This window comes from Scatophagus argus, chromosome 18 (assembly GCF_020382885.2).
Source record: "Scatophagus argus isolate fScaArg1 chromosome 18, fScaArg1.pri, whole genome shotgun sequence".
Lineage (NCBI taxonomy): Eukaryota > Metazoa > Chordata > Actinopteri > Scatophagidae > Scatophagus > Scatophagus argus.
The window spans coordinates 2,802,543-2,823,644 of record NC_058510.1 but is presented as its reverse complement, the minus strand read 5'-3'; the positions used below and the strand labels follow the sequence as shown (position 1 = coordinate 2,823,644).

The 21,102-nt window shown below is 41.9% G+C and overlaps 1 protein-coding gene across 9 annotated transcripts in view; it reads right to left on the bottom strand.

Moving 5' to 3' along the window:
* ctnnd2a (catenin (cadherin-associated protein), delta 2a) overlaps positions 1 to 21,102 on the bottom strand; it is a 222,589-nt gene that overhangs the window by 125,470 nt on the left and 76,017 nt on the right. For all 9 annotated transcript variants that reach the window (XR_006841506.1, XR_006841504.1, XR_006841505.1 and 6 more), the window contains one exon: positions 18,590 to 18,702. Coding sequence is in view for 6 of the 9 variants with exons in the window: in XM_046372048.1 (XP_046228004.1) it covers positions 18,590 to 18,702 (113 nt within the window). In the remaining 3 variants the exon portion in view is untranslated. The remainder of the gene's footprint in view (positions 1 to 18,589; positions 18,703 to 21,102) is intronic.

Genomic DNA, 21,102 nt, shown 5'->3' with positions numbered 1-21,102 from the left:
GTGTTGGGAGTAGGCGAAATGACAATGTGAATGAAAAGAATAAACACGACAGAAAACGACATCACACAGACATGTCTACATTCATAATATATATCTGTCTATGTGAGAGGGTGTGTGTGCGTGTGCGTGCGTGAGCCCTCTGATACTCTATTCAGAAAGCACTCCATTGTGCTCACACAAGGCTGAAGACAAACTTTTGTGGATATGACAGCTGAATGACAGTTCAACAGTCGGGCTGGAAGACAATTGTCTAGTCAAAGTGTTGGGAGAAATCACTGAAATGAATTCCTCAAAACGACAAAAAAACAAAAAACAAGGAAAACAATGGTCCACGGTCCTGAAAAGTCCAACAGAGATATTTCAGCTCTCTGCAGCGTTCTCCTCTCCCACTCAGCTTCTTTCATGCAGATGTTTGGCCTACAAGCATGTGTGTCTACATGAACTTTAAGATTCCCTACACACATGTAATAAGGTGCAAACAAAAAATCTTTAATGTGCATTTTTTTCTGAAAAAAGTGTAATTTCCACATTAAAATCCTTGTAAGGGCACCTACTCCTTCTCCCTCATTAAAACTTCCAAATGTTTCACTGCAGGACACAAAATGTCTCCACCTTCACTGTGAAGTCCAGTTTCAGTGTGTGCGCACTGGAGGCTTCAAGTTTTCATTTCACACTTGTGTATGCTGAACACTGGAGCAGGATTGGCTATTTGTGATGTCACAAATCATGCTCATAAACTCTGCCTCGCAAAATTTTCTGTGAGCACAGATTACCTTAAACACACAAGCATGAAATTACCCACCATATGTTTTATTGCACAGACTGTGCAGGGCAGCTCATGGGGCATATATGTGTCATGCATGCTTGAATATTCATAGTTACTTATATGTGTGTGTGTGTGTGTGTGTGTGTGTGTGTGTGTGTGTGTGTGTGTGTGTGTGTGTGCATGTGAACAACATGAGGTTTTCCACCATAAGTGGCACCTGCTTGCTGCAATATTTCAGCTCAGTAACATCTGCTGTGTGTCTAAATCACCAAGCTATTATAGTTATTATGATAGGTGGGCTATCGCCATTTTGAACCGGCACAGAAAATGACAGAATACTTCCAAGCCTAATTCACTGGGGATGGGTGGCCTGACACTAGGTGTGCCCTTTATGATTGCATTCCACACAAATAGGAGGCTGTCTATTAGTTGTACTCATCTGAGGCTTACTGCGGGAAGGCTCTTATGACATGTTATTGAACTAGAGATTAGCTCACCTGCACACATTATTAAGTGTTGCAGTAAAAGTTGACTCATCATTGAGACAGAGCCCGAAAAGTCAAGACACTAAGTAAAACATAATGAAATCGCACTGTGATCATATTTTATTTTATCTCATCAACTTCACCGATTTTTGCAAATATATACTTATTCTGAATCTGATGTCAGTAACACGTTTAAAACACGTTTATCTCTGATGCACTGGGTATGTATGTAAATACAGGTTTATGGTGTTTGTTTGTGCCTAATAATCTTTAACATGCAGGGTTTGGAGACACTGCAGTTTGCTCTGTTGCTCATGCAGACACTCAGCAGCCCCATACAGGAAATATGTTTGCCATGCATGTGAACAGCAGGCAGTTTAGTAGTGAGTAAATGAGGGACAGACTGTACAGTCATAAGCATAGCAAGCTGCCCTGAGCATCTATACACCAGGATTAAATTGGTATCTACATTTGGTATAACATACGATTCAGACTCTGTATTAAAGAAATACACCATGTACACCATGTAGGACACACCTCTTTATTACTGAATTCAGGTGTGGCATGGGCCTGTTTCTCAGGGTTTGGACTCGGCCCCTGACTTCCAGTGAAGGGAAATCTTAATGCTTCAGCATACCAAGACATTTTGGACAATGCTATGCTTCCAACTTTGTGGCAACAGTTTGTTGAAGGCCCTTTTCTATTCCAGCATGACTGTGCCCCAGTGCACAAAGCAAAGCTCCATAAAGACATGGTTGGATGAGTTTGGTGTGGAAGAACTTGACTGGCCCACACAGAGCCCTGACCTCAACCCCATCCAACACCTTTGGGATGAACTGGAACGGAGATTGTGAGCCAAGCCTTTTGGAAGAGTGGAAGCTGTTACAGCTGCAAAGCTGTCTGTGTATTTAGGATGTGATGTCATTAAAGGCCCAGTTGGTGTAATGGTCAGGTGTCCCAATACTTTTGTCTATATAGTGTATAATGATGGCCCGCCAGTGTGATCAGTATTTAAGTAAGAGTAGACTTGTGCTGATGATGCATAGCCAACACATAAACAGCTGAGAGCAAGTTGCTCCCATCATTTGCCTTGGACTATGGAACTGTCTTTCATACTTTGCTTTGTTCATCAGATTCTGAATTTTCTATTTGTGCTATACGTTGTATGCATTTTCAACAGTTAGTTGAAACAAAAAAAACCAAAACATTTTACAAAATCATTTGAGATATTAATTGAAAGACATGCACTGTTGGTTCCATTAAGGTCTGTTTGACTGAAACATAATCACATGTGACAAAGTAGCCCTAATATTAGCATAACAATATAAATTTACATATGAATAATAATTCCACAGGCTGCTAAATACACCAGCAAATTAAAGTCAAAAGGACAGATGATGTATCAGCACCCTGCGGATCCACAAACTAAACTCAAGTAAAAAGAGAGGACAGACTTCCCAGACAGCAAATCAGCAGTGCTTCTGCAGCACAGCGGCTGCAATACAAATCACAGTTTCCAGTGGTATCATAAAACAACTGTATTTGCACAGAAAACACATTTCCAGCTCGAGATGAGCAGATGAAAGGCCCAATACTAAAATTCTATGTGACATGAACCCCAATAAGTAAACTCACACACCACTGTGTTGGGATTGGGATGGGATTAATTAATTAATGATTCTACCTGTAGAACTGAATTCTGCTGTTTCCTTCAAGTTGTTTCCTTCTATTCAGATCCAAACAAATCAGAAGGATGCACATTCTGTTCTAGAAGTGTATTAATTTATGTGTGCAAACGTGTCATTGGAGTCATGTTTCTTTTAGACAACAAGCAATCACCCCTCCATCTATCTTGTCTGATAAGTAAACTGCAATCTCCTGCAGCCCATCGAGCCCCTGGAGGCCCACATGCACAGGTCGGTATGACACAGACACACACAGACTCACACTCAAGGGCAGTTGTGTGATTTCATGGTTGGATAGGACATCTCAGAGTTTCAGGGGCTGAGGCAGTCGACGGTCTAAATCACTCATCCCCCGGAGGATAATCTAACCAATGATTTAGTGGGAGTCACAGAGACACTCTCAGCAGCTTCCACTCCAGTGGAGGGATGTATTAGTGTGTGTGAGACACTGTACAGTATGTGTGTGAGCATGTGTGTGTGTGTGTGTTGGGGGAGGGGGGGTGTTATTCGCCTTACACTGTTCCTCTCTTTGAGGCCCCCATGAGACCAATTACCAATAGTCTGTGGCTTCACACACACACACACACACACACACACACACACACACACACACTCATGCACACTTGTAATCTTACACCACATAGGAACTGTCACTGCTTGACTGCGTGTTCAGCATAAATGACTCAACATGAGCTTCACACTGTCAATATTCATGATTCAGGGGAGAGCGCTTGAACTGTGGCACGGTTATCACATGAAAACACAAGCACATGCAGAGATTTATAAGACTTAACTCATCAAATTAAGTGCAACATTCAACAAGTCAAGTCAGAGGAAACAGGAGCAGACATTAGTGTTTGATGACTCTAAAGCTGTGCAAACTTGCAACAGGTCAGCTGAGTTATTTACATTGGAGCTGAGCAGAATGCTGTTCCATCCTGCAGGCGGCTTTGCGCCCTGTGCTTCGTACTAAGCTTGATCTAAGAGTTTCTTCTGGTCACTGAGCACAACTCTACAGTCCAGCACTCATTTGTATTTCAGGAACTACACTTGTGGCTGATTCATTCTCTCAGTGTGCCATTTGTTTGAATTTAAGGAAGCTGTAAGTGGACACATTGTACTCCTCACAATAGCAAACTCCTGGGATGCATTTAATCATTTTCGGGTTGAGCGATTCTCATTCAAGCCATTTCCACATCGTCTGTCAAGTTGTGTCTGAATATAATAATGTGGTCACATAAATATTCAAATGCCTTGCTGGACCTATCACTCATCTGTTTCACATTCCTCAACTGTAATTAATACCTATAGACAGCTAATGTTCCACATGAGGATGACACGGCTTCATAGGAGTGAAAATGAATGATGTCCATGCTCTATTACACAAAAAAGCATAGTGCACGTGTGTGTGTGTGTGTGTGTGTGTGTGTGTGTGTGTGTGTGTGTGTGTGTGTGTGTGTGTGCGTGAGAGAGAGATGATGAGGCTGGTCGCACAGCTTAATACATACATACACTATGTGGGAATCTATGCATGCATATGTGTGTTTGATGGATGAGAAAGGTGTGATGTGACATGCAGTGGGTCCCTGGACGCTGAGGTTCTAATTAACTGGTAGGAAAGGTGCTGGTTGGTCCGACTATCACAATATATCACCATGTCTGGTCTACGATGACTCAACAGCATACTCTGAGACCCAGAGTGCACGCGCACACATTAACACACAAAGGCCATCTGGTTAGCAGGGTGCAGCTAACTTGCAAGTGATTTTACTGTCTGTCTCTGCAAACATTGCAAAATGTTGCCGCCTGTTGTCAGCAGGGACCCAATGTGTCACACTGTTAGCATCTTGAATCAAAAAAACAGACACAGAAAAGATGTTAAGATATGATTTAGTGACTGTGTAATAGCCTGTGCGGGAAAATGTGTCTGTGCAGGTTATTTCTTTGTAATTTCCTGTTTTTCCTTTGTTCGTTTTCAGTTTCTCTGGTTTTATCTCCAAACACAAATGGAGAAAAACGGACCTTCCATTGATTTTACACTCATTCTTTAACTCGAATTTGTATAAAATGTAAAAAAGGATTTTCTACATGCATGAAAGAATAAACACACACACACACACACACACACAGCTGTGTTAACAACTGCAGGTAAATAACTCACCTGCAGTTCGCTCTACAGTAGACTGATTGCTTCAAAAATCACTGTTTGGTTGCTCATCTGTTTTGATTGTGATTTTCATTTATTAAGGTTTGTTTAGTCTAGTCATCACTTTCATAACTAAAAGAATAAATGTACCTCTAATACATTTTGAACCAGCAAAAACTACACCCACACACTGTTATTTCAGTCTGCATCCTGAATATATCCCGAGTAATTTCTGCGCTGATCGCCGATATTGAGAGAATGGGCACACAAATAAGACTGTGGTAATTACAGTGATACCTGTGGACATAAAATGTGCTGTAACACTGCAGGTGTGCATGATAGAGTAAACTTTACCACATGTTTTAAAGCAGAAAATTATCACAAGATTAGGACCATCCATGCTTCTCTTTCTGTTTAGTGATCAAGACCACCTGTCGTTTATGAATACGTTTTGGTCATCCCTTTAAAAACTGACTCCCCATTTTTACACTTCAGTCAATTTCTATCTCTCTTTATATCTTGATTCATGTCATCTAGAGAGGACAACAGCGGGGGAGAACAGCCGGGGGAGTCACCTGAGGCCTCGAACATCAGAACACGTTCCAACCAGAGCACACTGAAGCTCGCCACCAGAAGAGACGACGCCACGATTTCAGATCACATTTAAGAGCACAACCAGCCATTTTGCATGTATGATTAACGGGCAGTGGTGAGGTCTGTTGCTGTTCCATGCAAGTTCATAACGCCATTTCTGAGCAAGTCTTAATGTACTGGCAAGTTAAAAAATAAAAAAAAATCAATATGACAATATGAGAGAAAACTGCTGTGAACACACCACACATCTGCCCTCAAAGGATACCGACTACTGTTCAAAATCAGTAAGTACGGTTAAAAAGTAGTTTAAAATAGAAAGTATATGTGTGTATCAGATTCAGATGGGATTTAACACTTAACCTTCTGCTCTCCAACTCTTTTCTATGCTCATATGCAAGCTAAAACCTGAAGTCCATGACTCTCCACAGGAATTCATCTAGATTATGTCATCTTTATATCATCGAGTGACTCTCGGCGCCCAGGACACAGACTGACTCATTGGGTTACAATGCAAACAAAAATCGATTTGGGAGCATACAGAGCAGGTGATAAAAGTCACAATGAAAAGTGTAATCACAGCATCCAGTTACGGCTCATGGGAAGACTCTGCCCCCACATTCAACCCCTGGCCCACAGGAAATAAACTTGCTAGCTTTATTGTGTTAATCTAAATTCTCCATGAAGCCTTTGTGGGAATATGATGCTTTATGCAGCAGCGCAGCACAGTATAGTGCATGCATTGTTTTATGTTTCAATGAATGAATCCGATCAATCATTTGTTGTGTCTTTCTCTTTGCCTCCAAACTGCTGAATGATTTGGTATTCTTTGAGAGGTAACGATGCAGAATAAAGGCTTATAAAGTCTGAGAAGACATTTTGTCTTTCCTGTCGATTTTTGTCCTCTTCACACTGTTGGCACACATTAATGACAAAGTGTTGGTGAGGTTCACAAAGTGGAGGTGAAGAACTTTCTGAAAAGACGTGGCCAAGCAGGGACGTGAGCACGCAGATAGGTACCCAAACAACCTGTCCCTGCACAATCACACACACACACACACACAAACCCACTGCATGCAGTGCCTCCACTATAAGATCTTCTTCTCAAACTGCTCCAGGCACTGATTCCTTTGGCCTCGGGGTATGATGCCTCAAGAGGACAAACTCACTCATGCTCTTTCTCTCTTGCTTGCCATTTCAGTCTTTTTCAGTACGACACACACACACACACATACACACACACACAACGCAGAGCTTTGTGAGGCCTTCTAGCTCCAACTCCTCTGAGGACATCAGTAAGAGGACAAGAACTTGAAAGCAGCCATTGTTCTATGTCCTGCATGTTAATGGACATGTGCACACTCACTGGGACAAATACACTCATGACTGCCTCTGATTGTTCCTTTCCCCTAAATATTCTTTGAGATTATCTCTGAGTCTCTTCCCTCACCTCTGCTTTTATCTCTTTACCTCCTCGCTCTTTTGCCTCTCTGGACATTTTACAACTTTACCTGCAGTGCACGATTTAAATATATGCAGTGAATGTAAACCAGTTGGTTGGTTGAACTCGCAAACAACATAAAGGTGCAGGTAACTGTGTGTGGCAGAGGAGTGTTAAGCCTCTCACATCTCACTCCCTTTGTTCCCTTTAACCAACACACAGTCCAAGTGCCTCTTAACCTTTTTGTTTCCTGTTTCCATGTTGGTTTTAAATTGCACAGCGAATCTGACAAGTCATATAACTGCTGTACATTTTGTTCTTATTATTGTTACTTTTAAATTACAATTATATTTACAGGAAAAAATCTCAATCGAATTCCAAGGTTTCCCCTCTTGTAAGATTCCACAAAACCCCAGAAATTTGTCAATTTACCAAGACTACTTCCATTCAGGTTTTACTAAAAATACACTACGATGGAACATTTCAACTTTCAAAGGAGGCAACACTTTGTGGATAATATTTGTGGCATAATATTAACTAACACAACACATTCGGGTGTAACATTACAAGTACTGACCTATTTTCGGTAATACATCTGCACTGCGATCACCGTGATTTTTTATCATAGCTGTCATGAATTACAGCCGGCATTTTTTGAACCAGTTTATTTTAATTCTTTTAAATGGAAACCCTAACACTGATCACACTGTCATCACACACACCCTAACATGGAAAGATACACGCCTACAAGGTTGCATACATAGACATACAGGAGGGCAGGCAGGGCATCACTATCTCTCTCTCTCACACACACACACACACACACACACACACACACACCATATAAAAAAGCACCATAATAGCCTGTTGAGCTTTTTGAACATGCGGTCAACATCACACCCCTCTGTCTCTGTATGGATGACTAAACACACACTTTATCAGCCCTCCCTGTTGAATTGACAGCTAGGCAGAGACCATAATCCCATATATAAATGCAGGCTAATAATTGGCTTTGCTGACACACGCACCTACACACAGACCGAATACGCACCTCTCCTCCAGAATAATTATGAGCACCAAAGTGAAAAGGAGTGCAAAACCAAATGATGTGCGCAAACTGAATGTTTTTATGCAATGGACTCAAAATGACTTCAGCAGCAAGTGGACCCCCTCAGCACTGATCAGGCACATCAGCACAGAACGCAGCGTTTCTTTGACAACCGAGGCAAAAAGAAACACATAAATTAAATACAATGACACGCCATCTCCCAAGTCTGTTCGGTAACATATTTATCACCTTGCTCTGACCTGCAGGGCTCAACAATAATGACTGCCTGATCACCCAGGGCAAGTAAAAAGCCATATCAGGCTTGTAAATCTAGCACCTCAACCAGGCGAGTGATAAGAAAAGAATTAAACACATTGGAGCAGATGATGAACGTAGCTCAGAAGCAAGCCATCTCCTTCCTTTTCAACTCTTCAGAGACTTTGTCGAAAGACTTTTGTGAGCGGAACATTTTAATTACCCTGGAAAAACTAATTTACTTAAACTAATAGTGATGTTGCTATTTGATAATGAATAAACCAAGCCTTGGATCAGATTTATTTATTATATTATTTATATTATATTTAAATTTTTTAGCTTAATTTAGTTATATTTGCTGTTGGGATGATAAGAGATTTTCAACAAAATAAATTACTGACTGTACCTTTAATGTTGAACCCTGACCTGGAATTACTGAACCTAAAACTGTCATTTAGAAAATGTTCAAAGCAGCAGCAAAATGCATCATCTTTCCATATTTTGCTGAGAAATAAGTGATGGATGAGTGGCAGGAACATTCAGACAGACATGGGAGACTACTATGGCTGATAGGAAAACAGATAACACACATGTTCAAATAGCCACTGGGTGTCCTCTCGTCAAAGCTCTGGGGACACGTTAGCTTCCAGAGCATTTGTTAATCATCTCATTTCTCTTCTGTCTCTCTGTGCCTCTCGCCCTCTTTCCTCTGTTCTTTCTCCACACCTTGCTTTCTGGAATCAGTCTCTTTCTTGCTGTGTTTTTTTAATCTCTCTGTGTTTTGTCTCAGTGTTTCTCAGTTTCTTTCTATCACACTCTCTCTGTTTTTCTCCCTCTGTCTGCCTCTCTGGCATGGTTTGGTTGGTTCTTATCTATTCTCACCACTATCTGGTGTTGGGGGAAGATAAGCATGCATTTGCATGTTTAATGAACCAAACACCCCCGATTCCCCTCAGCAGGAGGACAGAGACACACACACACACGTACACACACAAACACACACTTCTGCTGTTGGACCTGCACGCCTCCATCTCTGCGCCACTGACAACCAGAGGAGTAAACATGGCCTGTCCACACCTTCACATCTACAGCTAGAACGATTATATGACGTACAGAAAAGAAACAACGACATTGAAAAGTGACCCTCATGTCCAGTCACATACCTGCGTGTGCCTATGGAGATCACAGGCCTGCCCCGCTGTCCCCTCCCCCAGTGTTTTAGATGCTAGAATCTTAACACTACCTCAGTCATTTCTACACACTAAGGGCAGATTGTGTAAATTCTATTGAAAAATATAATTGTTATCAGCAAACTCAACCACATTCTTGTATGACAAGTCCCCATGTTCCTTTTCTTTGTTAATAATTAAATACTAAAATTCTTTCCGATGCGCAATTTTGGCCGGTAAAAGTTACTCTTGGCCGTCTTCTACATCTCCAAAAGTTCATTTCAGACATTGTTAACCAGGCCCCAACAACCTCACATAATAAATCCCAGTGTAACACCTGCCTATATGGAGAAAAGACTGGTGCAATGCAGTCACTGATGAGGATAAATTAGTTATTGACCACTGAATACCTTTTCTGGACCTGTTTTTTTCTTCTTCAGTAACATCTAGTATTCTACTCTTTGTACTACATGTACAGAAACTTTGTTGCAAAAAGAAATGAGGAGACCCTGGATTTGCAAGTCAGATTTAAAACCCTCGAGGTTGTGGAAGAATATTTATTTGTCCCACTCATTCCTTGTCGTTCTGTCACACAAGTTGTCGCCCTGAGCTAAACTTAACAGCAATCTGTGATTTGTCCAAAACAAGAAAAAAGCTGTTGACAGAATCCAAAAATTCTTTATAGGAATAAGTACCAATATAAAACAGTGAACATTCCTTCACAATAAATGAGCTGAGGTGTAAGGACGGGCAGCTGGTACTGTGTTCACCACAAGGAAAAAGAGCCTGAATCCATACAGTGACCCATCAAAATGAAATAGCGAAATGCACAAAAACAAGCAGCACAACAGCATCTAACATCCACTGTTCCAGCTGCCATTCAAGAGATCGGCCATTGACTGGACAACAAGATTTAAGCTCTAAATATATTTGGTATACATTGGCTTTAGGTGTCCCTGAGCAACAATCAATCCCCAAATCCCCGCCTGAACTGGTTGTTCTTTAGCCAGCTGTAACCTCTGATATCCCACATAAGGATCCTGAGATAGAAGTACCTTTTTCAATCAGCAACATCAATAAAATATCAGTTTTCTGATTTTATTAAGTCCGAATGCCCTTTAAGTGAACTGTTTCAGTGAAAGCTAACCTTGTGAAACCTGAGACAGCTTCACAAAGCCAAAGGTAGGATTTCTCCATGCACAATGAAATTTGTCACGTGATGAAATAAATGTACTCACAAAAACGTGAGAAGCCAAGGCATAATTTAAGAGCAAAGACAGATTGATGTTGGGGAGAGATGAAACAACACAGAGAGAGGAAGACAGAAAGATAGAAAGTGGGGACGACAGCAGTGTGAGAGATGTCGCCACCTGCCACCATTTTTCTCCTCTCCTCTTGGAAATGCATCATCAGTCATTAAGGGGGGGGGGTGACTCGGGGTATCATCATCACTCACACAGACACACACATACACACCCGGGCCCAAACACAAGGCGTATTTTAAGGTGTAATGCAGCAGCCTATAATTTGAGTTCTCTCTATGCAGCATTTTGCTGAGCTTATAAAACCGCCTGCAGCTAATGGTGTGATGGATCCCTCTATTATCACCCAACGCAGGAGACAAGAGTGGGCTATAGTGAGATAAAGGAATGTAATTGGATAGTATTTTAGCCATGGCAAAAACAGGAGGGTGGTCAGGCACAGAAAGTGAACATGCACAAGGCTATCTGAATGTGGTGGACCTGCACAGTAAATTAAGCCCAGCGTAAAACAGAAATCACCTGTGTGTAGTGCATGTCTCCGAACTCATTACACATTAATGTGATGCAATAATGCAGTGTAAAAATGATAAGAATATTCTGAGTTCATACTGTGCAACGTGATATACTGTTTTATTTCAAGCCACACTTTCACAGGGCCATTAAAAAGGACACAGGGGCCCAAATTTAAGCACTGAATGAACATGTGAAAGATGCAGAAAGTGTATATTTCTATTTTTACTGGCCACACTAGCTGCTGAGCACTTTGTACAGCAACCGTGGAAATTTTGTTCATCCATTCAGTGTCCCCAGAGGGTGAATCCATTAAGGTGATCCCCTGAAATTTCCTCTAGCACCACCATGACGTGGACAATTTAGATTCAGCCAAAACTTTGGTTTACGACCAAATAGCAGCATAGCAGCAGTCCTGTTAAGACACTGATGTCAAACTGGTCCTGAAGACAGGATTAGAAGATCAGAAGAGAAGAGAAGAGAAGAGAAGAGAAGAGAAGAGAAGAGAAGAGAAGAGAAGAGAAGAGAAGAAGTCAGAGCAAATCAGACAAAAAAAATAATAACTCAGTGACAGAAAAGGGACTTTTCAAAATGTTTCTGGCACTCAGTGTGTATCTGGGGTCTACTAGCTGCTGGGATCAACTCGAAAGTGTGTGAAAACTAAGCCCAAACCACTGGTGTGAAAGCCTGGTCCTGAGGGTAGGACAACTTTATAGTCTGGTGAATGTGTTTGCCCCTGAGAAAAGTCTTGGGAACAGGATGAGGAAATGTGGGTGTGTGTGTGTGTTCATACACACGGCACAAAGAGCAGCACTGGTCCCTGCTGGTGTGGAACTAAATGTCACAGCTTGATTAGAATAAATAGTCTTATGTCTTAGTCTTAGCATGTGTGTCGTGACTCATTGCTTTTGTTTTGTGTTTCACTCTCTCTCTCTCTCTCACACACACACACACACACACACAAACACACACACAGAGGCACTCAGGCTTTACTTTTCTCTGACCTACCCACAGGGTCTTTGGGCAGATGTGCGAGTGTGAACAACACGGTCAGAAATCTGTTACTGCCTCAGCACGTGGACTTTACACCTCCCCGTCCCGTCGTCTCTCTCTCTCTGTCTCCCTCTTTCTGTCTGTCTCTCTTTCACACACACTTTTTCATCTCTTGATCTGTATCTCCATTTGGGTAGCTTAAGTAAGTTGTTCATACACACTAGTTCTGCATATCGGTACGTGTTATCACCTAAAACTCTGAGCATATTCCATCCACGGGGCTCTGCTGCCTCCCAGCAGTGTCCTGTACACCTGTATGCAGCAGATTTCTACACTGATGAGCCACAACATTAAAATCCATGACAGGTGAAGTGAATAACATTAATCATCTGTTTACGATGTGATGTTCTGCAGGGAAACCTTGGGTTCATCATATGGATGACGTTCAATACACAGCACACAACTGGCCTCCCACCTGGAGCTTCATGTGTGAACTGCTCATACATGATCCAATAGCAGTCTGACTCTACTGTGAATACACACAGAGTTCAGTTTATTAGCGCAGTGTTAATGTAGTGAAGTAATATGTGTAAAACACAAGCATGAAAACTGGAGACGACAGAGAGATTGATGTTTAGATCGAGAGAAAATCAGAAAAGAACAAGCAAAAGAGGGGGGGAAGAAAAAATTAAACATAAATCAATGAACCTGCTGTATTCTGTGGCTGCCACAGGGTAATGAATTCTGTTTATTAGCAATCTACCTCGTTCTCTGTCTCGTTCCTCCTCTCCCTCCGTCCTTCCTTCCTCTCTTTCTTGCACTCACTCTCTCTGCATAGCTTTCCTCCACCCCTCAGCATTGATTCTCTGATCTCGCTCCACTCAATGCTAACAATTCCATTAAGCTCAACAAAACACTCATTCAGAGGTCACATTTGTTTTGCTTGTCATCTGCATACCAACTGAGGGGCTGCCTTCTTCACTTTGGATTCCTGTGCTCTGACATGACCTTACTGCTCTAAAGTAATTGCGAAATTGTAATGAACCTTTACGGTGTCTTTAATGACACGGCTTCACACCAAGTCTGCACCAAGTCTCTTTCACACCACTCGTTATTTGTTCCAAAGTATAACAGATTGCTGTAATATCTACATTTCGTCATCTATCACATCATATATGCATGAATACTCCATTACATTAGCCACAAGGCATGAGGCTGGTACTATGTTTGCTTGTAGCCCGTGGAATATGACAACAACATAATTAAATTTAGCCTGTGAATCCATAAGCTTCTGAGACATCTCATATACAGCCTTGATAATCTGCTGCCCCGAGTTACGATTAGAATTAGTAGCCAGCTTCACATTATTTCCTCAACAGTTCACAGGCTTTGCTTTAATGCACCAATAATGTGTCCCAGAATGCCCAGCAAGGTCACTGCGAGGCTGGTGAAAGCCGACGGGTCCACCAAAGATCCGAATATTTCAAGGAATTTTGCATTTATCTGCCTTACGTCCCAGTGAGCTGCAAAAACTCCAGCAAGACACACATGAAACAAGTTCTGCAACTTGCAGGTGTGTGCAGCAATTAGGGTATTAACAATAAAATAAAACAGATCGGAGCAGTTCGTAAAGCTCAGGTTTTACCACAGCAGGTTGTAATGGAACACATCAGAGTATTTTTATGATCCATCGTACACTCGACTGTGGCTTGAAAAAAAACAAAAGCAAAAACCCAAAGCTGAACCACTTTAAAAATAATTCCAATGTTTTGGCCTCCAGTTTTGTTTGGTAACATGATCAAATGCTTTCCAGCTCTTTCCAATTAACCCTTTCTTCTATCTATTGTGCCTAATGCACTCATATTTTTATAGTATCTTAATATATTTAACTCTGTTTTGTGGCATTTTTCAATTACATTCATGACCCTGTTGTGGTGTCATTTTTTTCCTGTGTCCTGTGAGTATAGTCAATCTCACACTTTTGACAAATATATCCACTTCAACTTTCATCAGATTCCCTGAATAATAAATATTTAGTAATTTCCTGTATAACTTTACATCATTTGGTGATGTATCAGTGTTTGTTTTGGCATCTCCGTACAAGCGAAAAATTGATGAGTGCTATTTAAAATATATCAACCAAAACATTGGTGGAATGCCCCTTTAAAAGAGTGCTGAAAGCCTGAGCAGCGCAGCCAGTCAGGCAGAAAAGACAGCAGGAGCAAATGTTTCCCACTGGCTGCCATTTACTACTAATGTTAGAAAAATGATAAATTAGTCTCGGCATGGTGTTGGGAGTCAACGTGTTTGCACGTGAATGCGTGTGTGTGCATGTGTGTGTGTGTGTGTGTGTGTGTACCAGTGTGTGCTTCCTTCCTGCAAAGTGTGTGTCGCATGCCAACAGTTCACACTGTGAACAGATGTTAGTCAGTAATGTCCTGGGTTTCTGCACCGTAGTCAGGCATTTTTAGGGTCCTCAGCTCCAACGAGGAGTCCGTGGAGGTGCCTGAATTGCTTTATCGAGCGGAACACAACTAAGGACACGCAGGCTCGCAGCGGCTGCCAAGAATACACAGACACACAAACACAGCATTCGCTCCAAGCATGCGAGCAAACCCACAAACAGAGGGGATATTAAAAAAACGCCAGGCAACAACCAAAATACACACAGAGACACACAAAACTACAGGCTACCAGGTAGCTTTCACCCTGACAAGCTGCAAACAGAGTAATGGACCTGCTGCTGAGTGAATACGGTGGCTACAGCTTAAAGCCCTCAGGAAACCTTGTCTGAGAGAATATAGACATGAAAGGGGAAACAGCTTTAGAAGAATAAGATGAGAGTAGGTTTCTCATGAAATGTCAAAAAATGCTCTGTAGAATGTATAAAAGACCCCTAGTTTCTGTCTGTCTGTCTCTGTCCTTCCAATGCAACTAGCTCATCCTCCTTCCCTCTTTTTTACCCTGTGCTTTATTATAACACCTATTCATTCAGCCAGCCACTACACTCTATATTTAGCTGCTGCCTGTCACCAAGATCCTGATGAAGGAGAGGAAAATGAGTGCTGATGGTGGAGACCATGAGAAAGGTTAGCGCTGTCTCTTTGAATAGCATCAGACCCTCTCTGATCATTCACACTTACATCGCAGACACTAATATCTATATTTAGGCTAGCCTGACAAAGGTGGGATGCTTTGGGATCTGCATAAAGGATAGTGTCAATCAAAACTGAATGAAAAATAAACAAATAAAAGGAGCAAACTCAGACGTGAGCTGTCACATGTGTGTAGACACAAGCGCAAAAAAAAGAAAGACAAACGCACATCACACATTTTAGCTGAGACACATTGACAAATTTGAGAGCACACAGGGATGGATGTGGACTCAGTGGCATCTTAGTGAGCTGTCAGCTGACAAAAGCTTAGCTAAGCCAATCCTGCATATCTGATGTGATAATCATAAGATGATGCAACTGTGAGACAGCAGACTTGACAGCAGACAGACTAACGCTGGCACAGACACATGCACAAGCAGGCATTTTCACAAGCACAAAGCAAATGCACCCAAACAGATGCACATGTTCAGATAAAACCAGGATGAAGTGTGGCGGGACGGCGCACCCTCACAGGCTTAAAACACGCCCAGAGGACACGAAGACGTCACTTAATGTTCTCAGCAAGGGAAGTGAAAGACCCATGTGGGGTTTGAGAAAGTCTTCGAGAGTTGAAAGATGCTGAACAAAATACTCAAGGAGGTCCGAACAAACCATGTAGATCACTCTACACAAACCCTGTGTTTGAAATCACATACACTACACTATACACTACATACCCCGTATGTGTAGAGCTGCTCAACACGCTGCGGTGAGAAAAAGCAGCAGTGTGTATCTTTTCAGACTCACTGCTCAGCGTTTAACCTTGTACTTAAACTTAATGAAGTGTTACTGATGTTATGTCAAAACTGCCTCGGTTTCTTGTCTGCCATTGTCTGTTATGTGCTGTTGTGGTTGTGTGTTTAAGTAAGCACGGTGCTCAGGGCGTGCATACTGTAAAATCTCCCCAGAAGAAGCACGCATTTCACATCATAATTGGTTTCATACTAGCGAATCAGACATACCAAAAACTTTCACGTACTGTTTCAGCGTTCCATATAGCATGTTAGTATGCATGTCTTTGGTTTCATATCCTCATTCAAAAGTATTGACTAATCTGTCCAAAATCATAGGAGTAAGATTCGTTAATTACAGTAGCTCGACATTGGGATAATAAACCTGAGAAATCAGAGAATCAGGAATAAAAAAAAAGGGAGAACAGTTTGAAAGATAAGTTGAAACTTTAGAAAAAGCAATGCAAATACATCAATATGTGTGCATATTTATGATATGAACAACAGTTTACTGAGTTCTTGTTATTGAGATCTCACAACAAGTAAGAATGTTTCACATCTTGATGGGATTCAACACACTAAACAATTTATTTTGTTTTGCTACAATAAAAATGCATTTACTTTGTCTTAGATGTTGATGCTCAGGTTATTTTTAAACCACTACTCGGGTATATTAACACACAATGGAACTTCAAAACTAATCCAGGAAGGAAACCTCTAAACTTCCAACAAAAAGTCTCATCTGAAGCTCAGCTGGAGAAAGCAGAATGAAATGGGAAAGTTCAGAAGTGTCTTTTATTCCCGGTGTGCTCCGTTTCCCTCCCCGCCCCCCCCTCAGGGTTGTGTATTTATGCAATAAGCTGCCTGAGGGAGTCAGAGGAATGCTGAATTTATATGAAACCGACTCTTTGACATCACAGCAAAATTCTCGCACAACACAAAAACACATCCCAGCTATCCCAACTTTCTGCCCAACTTTACTTTCACTCAGGAATTTTATTTTCAGGTAGAAAAAGCCTGTGTGAGAGAGCATGTGTGTGTTTAGTGAGAGGAGCAGATACTGAGCTCAAGGCTTGAGCTGTTAGCATGAAATTCAAAATTAACATGCCAGTCGCACACATCGCTCCTCCATCCATCCATCCCTCCTTCATCTTTAGTCCCTCTTTCTGTTAAGAGCTCTCGTTCCCTCATCTGAAAACAATTTTTGACAGCAGAAAGGTCAGACTTATAAATGGGGAACATCGTGAAGTATTTTGAAGGGTTTCAGGGCTGTGGCTAATATGCTAATTAATGTTAAGCTTTGACAAAAGTGGATTCCAGAAAGTGTAATACTAACGCTCAACCCAAGTCTCAGTTGGAAAGCAAAGTCTCTAGGAAGGCGTTTCATGACCATGTCTATGTGTGGGTGAAGGTGTGTCTTGTCACACCGTCAGCAGTGTCGCCAGGGGATGTGTTGATGTGTCTGTTACATCAAGCCCCCAGCAGCTGCCACAGTGTGTGTCTCAGTGCAGTATGTGTGTGTTGTGCTATCGCAACGTTTCGTCATGCGTCTGTTTGCGTGTAAAGCTCAGCACATACCCAGTGTTATTTTACCCTGTGTAACACCATCAGAGTGTTTGAGTGTGTTTATCTCTGTGTGTGATTTTGCCTGCAACCTGAGTGTTGTTCCAATCCATCCAGCTGATAAATGCACCCCACAGCAGGGGGTACACTGTTCTTTTCCAGCAACATCACTCCACTGATCTGAGGAGAAAACACCCAGGGTGTGTATGTCCTAGTGTGTGTGTGCGTACGCGTGGTGGAGGTATATAATGGTGCAGTCAGCGTTAGTGTCATGAAGGACCCAGCACCCATTCAATCACGCTCTAAGTTTACACATAAGCTTGTGCTTTGGGGGAGGACACACTCACATACACACTGGGGCTGCGATGAACGATCATTTTCATCATGGATTATGGATTCCAATACGTACAAACATAAGATGCATTTTAGAGTTTCACAATATCAGAAATGTAAACTTATAAAGCATATTTGTATAAAAAAAACAAAAAAAACAATACTCAATACCTCTTCTAACACCACAGCAAGAAGAAAAAGGTCCCAAGTACACAAAATTTTTGTGTTGCAGTGTTTTTAGGTTCTGTCACACACACACACACACACACACACACATTATGTTTTACCCAACAGTGTTTAAGGACACTGACAAACACATCAACAAACATGCAACAATATCCTGTCTGCAGAAAAACCTAACAACACATGGAGATGGTGTGTACTACCGCTATGCCGACCACAACACTCCACACACACACACACACACACACACAGAAAACAGGGTTTGCATGTTACCTGATGCTGCTCATGCTGCCTGCCTCTGATCCCAGCTTGCATCTCTCTAGCTGGGTGGCGACGATCTGCCGCTCAGCCTCAAGCTCCCTGGTCAGGCGTTCAAACTGAAGCTCCTTAGGAAACAGAAAAAGTGTGTGTTAGACTTGGCGAGGGGGGGAGGAAGAGAGAGACACAGATGAGGTTCTGCTGGGAAGCTCCTTGGCAAAGTTTCAAACTAAATTATTTTTATTTCATCTATGATCATTTTTTTTCCCCAACTGATTGGTCATTAGGGGAGAAGGGCGGGGTATTAAAGCTGTTAAAAACATAAATATCCTTTTTCTTAAATGGATGATAGTAAGCTTTTAAAGTCACCGGATACTGTAATACAAAATGACTAATATGCTGCTTTGGGACTGCAGCCTACTCGTCGTAGGAGAAGTGAAGCACTGTCAGCCGCGGGTCATGGAAACAGCTTAGGGCTGGAAGACAGCTGCGCGACAGTTAAAATGAAGTGTGATCATTAACAAGAACATGACTGACAGGTGAGAACAGACATGGAGCTGGGTGACAGGTTGAAAGCGTTCCAACATCCCTGTAATCATATCCGCTTTGTGGTGCAGCAGGCTTGGCAACAGGCGTAGCTGAAGCACCAGAAACTGGGTTACAAAGTGTACGTCTGTCTAACAAAGATATTTGTGGAATTCCTTCATGAAGACCAGTTTCTTTTTTTCCCAGTTGGATCAACAGAGAAATTTTCACGTTTGAAAAGTGACCAAAAAAGGTAGATGGACAAAATTTGTAAAAGTTTTTTTTAGATTTTACATAATAAAATATTAGAATATTATATATTTTACACTAAATATTAATAAATATACATTTTAAGAAACAGCATTTAATGTTGAAATATTGCAGTGACTTCACTAACTGTAAAGTGGGACCTGAGCAGGAAGAGTCCAGTCTTGCAGGATTCTAAACCGCTGAACAGTGTTTAAACATATGACTCATGAACAGTTAAAGTGGACATCATGGATATCAAAATAACTCGAAGATGCTGTCGGTCTACACACAGCTGGACGTGTTTTATGTGTTTCTGCAGTCTGGCGAGTTGCATGTTCCTGTCAGGTTAAATGCATGCCAACACAGTGTGGGGAGCTGCTGTGAGTGAGTCCCTTTCACTCTGACTACCCCTGAATGTGTCACTCCTAACCCAGTCGCGTGTGTGTGTGTGTGTGCTTCATTTGCTCTTTAAGTGGCGTACTGACAATTCCATATCAGTCATCCCACTATGAGCCAGACAGATGAGATTTCAAACCACAGATTCATTCTGTGTAAGTATGTGCACGCATGTGTGTGTGTGTTGCAGTCAAACCAGATGGAAGCAGATCAATAGTGCAGTGAAGTCCACACCCACTGAAGACACTGTGTATGTACGACTGAGTGCAAGCGTGTGCATGGCTGAGAGGGAGCGAGTGTGTGAGCGAGACGTGGAGGGAGTGTATGCTGGTTTGATTGGTTTTCTCAAAGCCATTTGAAGCTCTGAATGACTTGATCCCCAGTCGCTATCTCAAGTCTCCAACCTCAATCCCCTCTGCTCCCCAACACCACAGAGCTCAATGCAATTCATCCCCCGTCCCCCCGCCCACCCGTTTTTCATGCATGCTTACAGCAGCCACTTGCTCATAAATATGCACACTCTTTCTTTCCCTCTTTCCTTCTCCTCCTCTCAAACACACACTTAAGTTGTTGCTTTCTCCCTCTTCATCTCTCTCTCACATACACACATATTCAGTGTAAAAAGCAAGGCCCTGACACATGCATATGTAGTGCTAGTGGTAGTACTTCATTGATCTCACAGTAGGAACTTCCTTCAGCTATTACCACATATGATATATGAAAGCATGTCAGTGCTGCTGCTCATATGCCGTAAGCTCACATAGAAAAACTTGTGCTGTTACACCAGTGCCCAGGCACAATCCACTTTCTTTAGACTCTTCTGAGATACACCTTTCACACTGGACAACAGAAAAGCCACCACTGGCATCTGGACTTTTTCCTCTGTGGGCAAGGCTGCAACATGTTTTCACTCCTAGACTGAATGACTTTAAAATTAGAGCGAACATGTAGGCAGGCAACAGTTTTTTGGCATGTTCATCATGTCAAATTTAACACAAATATAAAAGAAAATTTCAAAAGGGAGGCAAACTGGTCTACCAGTAATGTGAAAGAAATCACTTTTCTATTTTTATTGGGTTTACCTGTGTTAAAGAACCTGTGTACAGCCACTGATATCGGTGTAAAGAAAGACTTTGAGCTTCCCTCCATTCACTCATCCTCTGCTTGCTTTCCTCCTTTCACAGCTTTACCTCCGGTCAGAAACTCCTCTTGCTCTACCTACGGCAGGATAAATCTGCATGTCTACATGTGAGCAGCAAAGTAGCAGGTTCAGCCACGTTATGATTTGCAAAGCGAGGTGACGCAGGGAATTTGAGCAGGGTCTGTTAAACCCTCTGGACCCGTAATTCTAAATTACA